Source organism: Octopus bimaculoides, chromosome 5, assembly GCF_046866305.1.
Source record: "Octopus bimaculoides isolate indiv1 chromosome 5, ASM4686630v1, whole genome shotgun sequence".
NCBI lineage: Eukaryota > Metazoa > Mollusca > Cephalopoda > Octopoda > Octopodidae > Octopus > Octopus bimaculoides.
In genome coordinates, this window is record NC_142932.1 from 98,447,172 (window position 1) to 98,456,508 (window position 9,337).

At 34.7% G+C, this 9,337-nt stretch overlaps 2 protein-coding genes across 2 annotated transcripts in view; one reads left to right on the forward strand and one right to left on the reverse strand.

Annotated features, from left to right (window-relative positions):
- Positions 1 to 9,337, forward strand: part of LOC106867874 (uncharacterized) — a 217,265-nt gene that overhangs the window by 68,964 nt on the left and 138,964 nt on the right. The gene's annotated exons all lie outside the window — the stretch shown is intronic.
- Positions 2,635 to 9,337, reverse strand: part of LOC106867876 (uncharacterized) — a 20,812-nt gene continuing 14,109 nt past the window's right edge. The window contains exon 2 of the mRNA XM_089352732.1: positions 2,635 to 3,125. Within this exon, the coding sequence (XP_089208858.1) occupies positions 2,769 to 3,107 (339 nt within the window). The 5' untranslated portion in view covers positions 3,108 to 3,125 and the 3' untranslated portion in view covers positions 2,635 to 2,768. The remainder of the gene's footprint in view (positions 3,126 to 9,337) is intronic.

Genomic DNA, 9,337 nt, shown 5'->3' on the forward strand with positions numbered 1-9,337 from the left:
TTGCTATTTATGATTCTGTATCCTTGAATAAGCCCAAACAATATCTTGCCTTTGTTATTCTCGTCCTGAATTAACTTTGCAGAAGCTCTATTTGTTACTTTCATGATTCAGTCCTTGAGTTTGACACTCGTGAAATTTCCCTCTCACTGGTCCCTTTCCATTGCCTTTGTAGTAATTGCCATTGATGCTGTTATACCAGTCATTGGAAGTAGCTCCTTCCTGTACTACCTGATTAATCTTAGCAAACAAGATAGTTTCTGTAGTGTCACTGACCTCTTAAAAATAGCTATCAAATCTTCCTCAAATGTCATCTTAAAAATTGGACACATTGGATACTTCATGTCTACGATATTTCATGTATACAAAGAAATACAGGACTGTAGTGTCACTGACCTCTTAAAAATAGCTATCAAATCTTCCTCAAATATCATCTTAAAAATTGGACACATTGGATACTTCATGTCTATGATATTTCATGTCTACGATATTTCATGTCTACGATATTTCATGTATACAATATTTCATGTATACAAGGAAATACAGGACTGTAGTGTCACTGACCTCTTAAAAATAGCTATCAAATCTTCCTCAAATATCATCTTAAAAATTGGACACATTGGATACTTCATGTCTACGATATTTCATGTATACAAGGAAATACAGGATGGTTGTAGCTAAAATATTTTGGATCATAAGCCACTCAGATAAGCCTAATACTTAATAAATCACTTTGATAGCCTGATACTTAATAATGGTTTCAAATTTTGCCACAAGGGCAACAATTTTGGGAGAGGGGATGAGTCGATTACATCGACTCCAGTGTTCAACAGTGTTCAATTTTATCAACCTCGAAAGAATGAAAGGTCGACTTTGGCTCAAAATGTAAGAGGGGCAGAATGTCACTAAGTATTTTGCCCAGCATGCTAACAATTCTGCCAGCTCACCGCCTTAGCCTGATACTTAATAATAACTACTTTCCATGTCTTTAGCTTCTACTTACTATCTATCAATAGCTGGTTTCTGTGTTGGTTAGCAAAACAAATGAAAAATTATTTCAAATATAACAAATAAAGTACATTGGATGAAATCTAAGATTTATCTTATAATTAAAATATAAATTATCCTTTGATTTCAAATTTTAATTATCAAATGAGTTAACTTTAACTTTTACTCATCTTTAATTCAAGAGAAATTAGACTTTCTCAACTTTACTCACATATCACATACTATTTACTTTACTTAAAATACTATTACACATTGTCTTTGTTTTTTCTTTCGTAGCCACTTTTGTTGAGATACTATGTCTTTAACAAGACTAGACTTCCTCATCAAATCTCTTAATGTCTATTTTTATTAATTTCAGTTACCCTTACATTTTACCTCAGTTTTTGTCAGATTTCAAAATAATTAAGTTTCTGTCACTACACATATTTTGTCATCAGTTTTTACCTCATTCTGTGAATTTTCTCTTTGAACAAAATATCTGATGCTCTGTATAATTCTTAGCCATTCTCAAAATAAAGTTTAGTCTTGAAATTCAATTTGCACAAAGTATGAATCATACTTATTTTACATCATATGAACTTAGAATGTGCTTCTCCTTTGGATTTGTGACTTACTGACAATATATATATATATATGAACAAGAAATTTGCAGCTGTTGAATGACTTCCACATGGTGTAGTTAGAAATATACTTTAGAGATTATTTGAAAAGTAACTGAACTCAGTTTCCATTATTTTGTGAGAAAAGTCTTTTGTTTTAAAATTCTGTGCATACTATTATCCAGACACTTTGCAATCTTATGTACTAAAGCCTGATAAATTCTAAGTTAGATACTTGATTAAGGCACCTAACTTAGAAGTTATTTATTGTTTCATAAGTTCAGTTACTTTTCCAATAACCTCTAAAGTATCTTTCTAACTACACCACATGAAAGTCGTTCAACAGCTGCAAAGTTCTTGTTCATATATATATATATCCTCAGTAAGTCACAAATTCAAAAGAGAAGCACACTCTAAGTTATAGAGCAGTAGAGTAATTAGATAAAGATAGTTATGGTTGGTCTATGGGTTATAGGCCACTGGCCATTAGGGTCTGAAAAGATGCTGTAAAGCTAAGCACTTTATGGAAATGACATTCAGGGTAACCCCATAGACCACCCATAACCATCTTTATCTAATTATATATCATCATCATCATCAGTTAATGTCCATGTTCCATGCTAGCATGGGTGGGATGGTATCACAAGAGCTGGCCAAGCCAAAACCTGCACCAGACTTCTTTGACTGTTTTGGCAGGATTTTTACAGCTGGATGCCCTTCTTAACACCAATCACTCAGCAGAGTGGACTTATATATATATGTAACATATATAAGGATACTTACATTGTATATATATATATGTAACATATATAAGGATTCTTACATTGGACAAAAATACAGAATTATTACTTTCTCTATGAAGTTTTATTATACTATCTTTGATGTGATCATATTTTCCAGCTTTTGTTGAAGAAATAAGTTTTATTACCATGTGTATTTGCTTTAAATTGTTTCTATTACATTTAATAATGATACTAATATAAAACTAAGAACATCACTATACACCCATAATAAGAATCAAACAAATTGCTTTAAAGATATTGTAAATTTATTTCTGTGTTAAATCCAAAAAGTATGTGTCATTGTAAGAAACAAGAGAAATACAGAGTTATCCATTGTTGGCAGTTACTTAAAGGTTCGTGTTATTCGAAGATGATTTCATATTTAACCATATCTCAGAATTGTACTTCCACGATTATCAGAACTTCTAGCATTGGAAGTCTCTGGGACAGGAACATAACCATGGGATGGCATCCATATCCAATTTGGTTCTCTTTTGAGTCCTCTCTGGGTTCGTATATAGTATGCTGGCATTCGACCTTGATATCCACTTGGTGGTGCCATAAGTGCATTGTCTCGTGATGCTACTGCTGCTCTGGTGATCAATGATAGTAAGTTCTTGTCAGAATTTTCATGATTCCCTTCCCAAATTTCTCCAGACAGTATCACTCCAATACAACAGAAGACGAAAATTATTAACTGGCTGCTGAAATACTGCTTCATGTTGTATTCTGATAAGAACTGAAAATATCACAAGAAAAAAAAATGGTATTAGTTTATTGGTTTTCATTAAATATTGTACTGTTGTTTATATTTTAAACAAAACATTTCATAGGGGAAAATTGACTTCAGATATCATTTTCATGAATGAAAGAAAAGGAAGAATGGGAGAGAGCTATTACAGGTCTCTTAGTTGAGAAAGGGATCAAGAATGATTAGAATATTAATGTCTTGAGCAGAGATACATTTAGGTGAATATACTGTAATTGGTGTTGTTAGTCCAAGCAACAGAAAATTTAGCAATTGCCAGTTGTGTTGGAAGGAGGAGTAATTGAGACAATTTATTGTGTAGATTTAGTAATCTTTGATTGATCAGATATATGACATTGATAGTTAGTTGAAGGACTGTGCATGACTCAGAGATCTATTGTTTCAGACGTTTTGCTTCTACCTTGCTGCACACTTCAAAATACAATGGGTAACTGTGTAACAGTGTAGACATGTGTACACTCTCCTCCACTGTCTAACCTGCATCTGTATATCTGCAGATTTTAGTGTTGGCTAAAGTAATGAGATAAGATGAACTCCATCAAAGCACGACTCAAGTTGTGCTAATGTGTAAAGGCTCCTTTATCAGCTTGGTTAAGAGGAGTTGTGTATATTAAAGTCACCAACAATAATAATTTCAGGCACATGTGCATTGAGATGTTCTCAAAGCAGTTTAAGATATAATTGAACAAGTGTTCAGAGGTGAATGGGTTCAGAGGTGAATGGGTTCAGAGGGTTGCAGAGAGAGCAACATTTAGAGGAATGCTAATAACAGCTGATAAAAATGTTAGTTGGTTGGTTGATTGATTTTTTTTTCAGTTATACTTTACATTGTATACGGAGATAGGGGGAGCGAGAGAGAGTAAAAGGGAGATACAAAGAGAGTTAACATAAGTTAAAGAGAAACATTGAAATTGACAAGCTGTGGTAGTGGTGGTAGTGAAGATGATAAAAGTTATGTTATCAATGGACATCTAACAAATGCATGTACATTCTCACATACATGAAATCTTCTCTGTCTGTCTGTCTCTCTCTCACACACACACACAAATGCACATGGAGACATAATTCTAGTTTAAGTTGAGGATGAACTTTGCAAAGAGTTTGTAGGGGCAGGTAAAGAAGCAGATTTACATAGCCGTTTATATCATCATCATTTTTATGTCTGCTTCTTCATACTTGCATGCATCAGATGGAATTCTGTTGAGGCAGATTTTCTACAGCTAGATACCCTTCCATTGCCAACCTATATACAAGTATGATAATACTTCCTTATGACCAGACATTTTTTCACGGAAGATTTAGAACAAAGGAGATTGTGACATTGATTTACAAGTATTGCACAATGTTAAGGCAAGGGGACAATAACACAGACACACATATATGACTGGCTTGCATACAATTTACATCTTCCAAAACCACTCACAAGGCTTTGGTCAACCCAAGGCTATAATAGAAGACACTTGCCCTAAGGTGTCATGCAGTGGGATTGAGCCCAGAACCATGTGGTTGGGAAGTGAACTTCTTTCCACAAAGCCACATCTGCACCTTACACACACACACACACACAGATGCATACATATATTTTATGTTTGTATGTGTGTTTATGCATCTCTAATAATGGCCTATATAAATGTTGATTGGTTAGTTGGTTGATGTTTCCAGTCACTCTTTACATCACATTCTAAGAGGGGTAGAAAAAGTAAAAGATACAGAGTAAGTTAAAAATATGCATAGGATAGGTTTTTGATGGAGTAGATCACAAATACATTGATAAAATTTAGAAAAATAATGATATATATTCATGCAAATATACAAATGAAAAATCTGTTTTATGTAATTCTATTTAAAGGTAATAAGTATTGTTTTCTGAAACTTAGTATTTATTTTGTGTTTTTGTTATAAGCACCAAGGAATTTGGTAAAAGTTAAATTATAATTAATGTATGTATACCATATTTCCTGATATTACCTATAGTGGCAAAAGTATACCTCTAAAGTTATCCCTCATGGAACATCCTGATAATTAAAGAGAATGAGACAGTTACAGCTGATCTCTGCTTCAAAGATACAGGCAGACACCAATATTTAGATTTTAGATCTTACCATGCATCCTGCACTAAAAGAAGCATCCTGTTCAATAAGGCAAGAATTATATGCACAATAGTCAGACATAAATAGATGAGAGAAATAATTGGTAGAACTAAATATGCTCCTTCAGAAACAAAAAATACACACAAAATTTAGTAAATCCTGCCATGACCAAAGTAGAAGAAATTTCAGTTTGTCTTATGGAGAAACTCCCACAATGAGGGTGAAAAGAGAAACACAACTATAAATATCCTATTTGTAGACAACCATAATAATAATTTTAAAAAATTCCCATAAATCTTACATTCAGCTAAAAAATACATTCCAACTCAACATCAGTCATCAAATTTCCAAAACATAATTAAAGAATGACAACACATCAAGAACTGAAGACAACCACCAAATCTCCAAGACTCCTATCAAAGGTGAAATTCATATCAGTAGAAGGAATAAGGCAGGTAACAAACTGTGGAGAAGCTGTAGGATGTGTGAAATGATTGAGCAGGTAACAACCAGATGATTCAAGAATGACAAGGAGTTGAAAGTTAATGCAAACTTGAACTGCAAAACAAAGAATTTCATCTGTTGTAGTACTTGCCCACAATGCAATGGTAATTACATTGGCCAAACAGGATCAAAATTAATTCACCGTGTAAAAGTGCATAAACAACAAATTAAGAATGCATCTCTTAGAAGTGTTTCCTGTACATGGGATAGCGAGTTGCTGAAGAAGTCACAGGATGTATGACAAAATATTTCCAGTCAAAGGACATAAAATAAGAATAATAATAAATCTGAAGTGAAGAATGATTATATAGTGTGTGTGTGTGTGAGTGTGTGTGTGTGTGTGTGTGTGTGTTTATTTGACAAAAAGAGAAAAGTAAAAGATGAGCATCCTGAAATATATTAAAATATTTCCTTTTTTCAAAATAAAAGAAAATGATAACTATGAAAGCTAAAAAAAGAATACTGTATAAAAAATTCTAAATCTGAAACTAAACCAGAAATAGTCACTACTTAAGACCAATTCATCTATCAGGCTGAGTACAAAGTAAGCAACGTTTTGAAACATGAAATTCATCACAATATATTTTAACAATGCGGAAATCAACACATTTTTGCTGAGTTACAAGTTTGTTTATTCTAGTAATATAAAAATCTGGAGTTCTAGAGCTAATGTACACTTTGAATGCACTTTCAGCATCAGTTTCATTTTTGAACTCCTTCTCTTGCAGGAAATCATCAAGGTGCTTGAAAAAGTGTTAGTCAGTGAGAGAAAGGTCTGGGGAATAAGCTAGATGGGGAAGGATTTTGTAGCCAAGTTTCCTCAACTTTTGGAGCATCATTAGTGAAATGTGTGGTGGAGCATTATCATGAAGAATGATTGGCCCTTTTTTGTTGACCAGTCTGGGATGGAGGAGTAGCAGTTTTTCTTTCATTTTGGCAATTTTATGGCAATATGTTTCTGCAATAATGGTTTTTCCAGGTTTTAAGAAGTTATAGTGGATGAGTCCAGCAGTACATCACCAAACAGTCACCATAACCTTCTCGGGTTTAGGGAAGGTTTTTGGTGCTTCATTTTGGTCCAAGTACTGCAAAGAATGTTTTTTATTGTACAGAATCCACTTTCCATCGCAGGTTACAATATGGTTGAGAAATGGATCGGTCTGGTTATGGAGAAAAAGCAATGAGCAAATTTCATATCTGCACATTTTCTGATTTTCATTCAAATTGTGTAGTGCCCATTTGTCGAGTTTTTTTTTTGATTTTCCAATTGCATGCAACTGGTTGCAGGTAGTTTTCTGGCTAACTTGAAGTTCTTTTGCCAGTTCTTGAGTGGTTTTTTGTCCAAATATCGCACTTTGACAGTTCCATTTCAGATAATTGTAACAATGGTGAAAAAAAATCAATGTTTACTTCTTGATGCATTTGGGCAAGTTTATGTCTGTATTACCAGACAATTGCAAAAAAAAATGTTTAAAAAAATTCAAAACTCTGCAAAAATCTGGTACAAATTCTTTATGGTTCAAAATGTTGCTTAGTTTTTACTCAACCTGATATATGGATCACTCCTTAATATATGTATTGGGAAAATCACACAATCAGAGCACACAATATAAAATTTTCATTCTAAAACTTTTGTGTCATTTTGTTTTTCTAAGATCTTTAAAAAAAAAGTAGATAAATTTAAAGGACATCTTTCTTCAAATATCTGTTTGTCCATCTATCCATATCATGTATATGATATGGTTAGATATTCTATGTAATATCTGTGTGTTGTGTGTATATATATATATAATTATATAGATATAATTATAAGTTAGGGTACTGAGAAACAGCACCTACATGCTCGAAATAGACAACAAAATGACTAAAACCACATCATGCACTCCTTTAGCACTGGTAGAAACGAGGGAATGAATAAAAAACATTTAGCAAACCCTTTTTAGAGGTTGATTCTAGATCAAATGATTTCTTATTTATGTATACATATTTTATATTTATTCACTCTGATCATTATATTCACTGTGATGTTATTTTGATAAAAAATGCACATGATGAGATGAATAATTAATTGCGGCACCTCCTGTCGGAAAGTTGGCTCATCTAGGACATTTGACAGTATGAGGTCCAGCTTTATTTTGAAGACACCTACATTTACCTCATGCAGGTCTCTCGGGTCCTTCGGGAGGATATTGAAGAACTGTGGACCTCTGAAGCCCAGGCTATTGCAGTATCTTGTCCTACATCTAGATGGCAAATTTGAAGTCCTTGGCACTATGCAGTGGCGCTCAGTTCTAGTATTTGTGTAACTCTCGATGCCAGAGTTTGGGACAAGCAACATGCACATAAAAGGATGCATCGTTACTCATGTAAATACCCAGGTCTCGCACTGACTGTGCCTCTGGGATTGCAATCCCTCCAGGTCCAATGTATTTAATGTGTATTGCATTTAGTTTTGCATGCTGATAGCACAAGGCTTGCAACTTTTCAGCATTAAACTACATGCTATTCTTTTCAGCCCACTTGTATATTTCATCCAGCTCACATTGCAGGTGCATAGTGTCTTCAGGGTTCTGTATTACCTGTGAGACTTTTGTATCATCTGCATAACTTGTGATCGTGGCTCTCTGTGTGGCTGAGGGCATGTCTGAGAGGGCCATTATGAACAGTAGTGGTCCCAAAACAGTGCCACTATTTGCGTGTCATTGGAGGTGGCCCCATTGGCTACTACAACCTGACTTCTATCCTTCAGAAAGTCATGGAACCATTCTCTCAATTTTCCAACTATGCCGAGATCATGCAGTTTGTGACATATCATTCCATGATCGACTTTATCAAAGGCCTTTGCAAAGTTGAGATATATCACTTCCACATTTGAGTGGTTGAGCAGCTGTTTCAGCACCCAGCCATAGTGTTGTAAGAGCTGAGTCAGGCAGCTTCTTCCTGGTCGGAAACCATGTTGGGTGTCAGGCAGCAAGTCATTTTCTTCAAGGAAGGCGATTAGTTTTCTTCTGACTATTCATTCCATGACCTTGCTGATGTGCGAGGTCAGAGAGATAGGTCTGTAGTTCTTGGGCTCCGCTCTGCTACCTCCTTTATGAATAGGGCATATTTTACCCTCCTTCAGTTTCTTGGAAGTTTGCCAGTTGCAAGGAAGCTCTGAAAGAGGGACTGCAGTGGTCTTGCTAGGACTCGCTTACATACTTTTAGAAGGATTGCTGGGAATCCATCAGGGCCAGTAGCTGAGTTTGGGTTCATTTCATCTATAGCACTTATTACATCGTCTTCCTTTATATTAATGTAATTGATCATCACTGCTTCTGTTTTTATATCTACTGTGGTAAAAAAAGTCGGTTGGATTGCTGACTTGCAAGTGTTCTAGGGGTGGAGTGAAAATACTTTTGAATTGCTCATTTAGTATTTCACTTATCCTCATTGGGTTTCCTGTGAGTGTACCATCTTTTTCGAGGAGTGGCCCTATCCTGCAGTGCACTGAAGCTGTTTCTTTGGCAATCTTGTAGAAAGCTCTGAGGTTAGATTTTATATTGTCTATAGCCCAGTCTTCTTTGTCTGCTCTTTCTTTTTCATGGG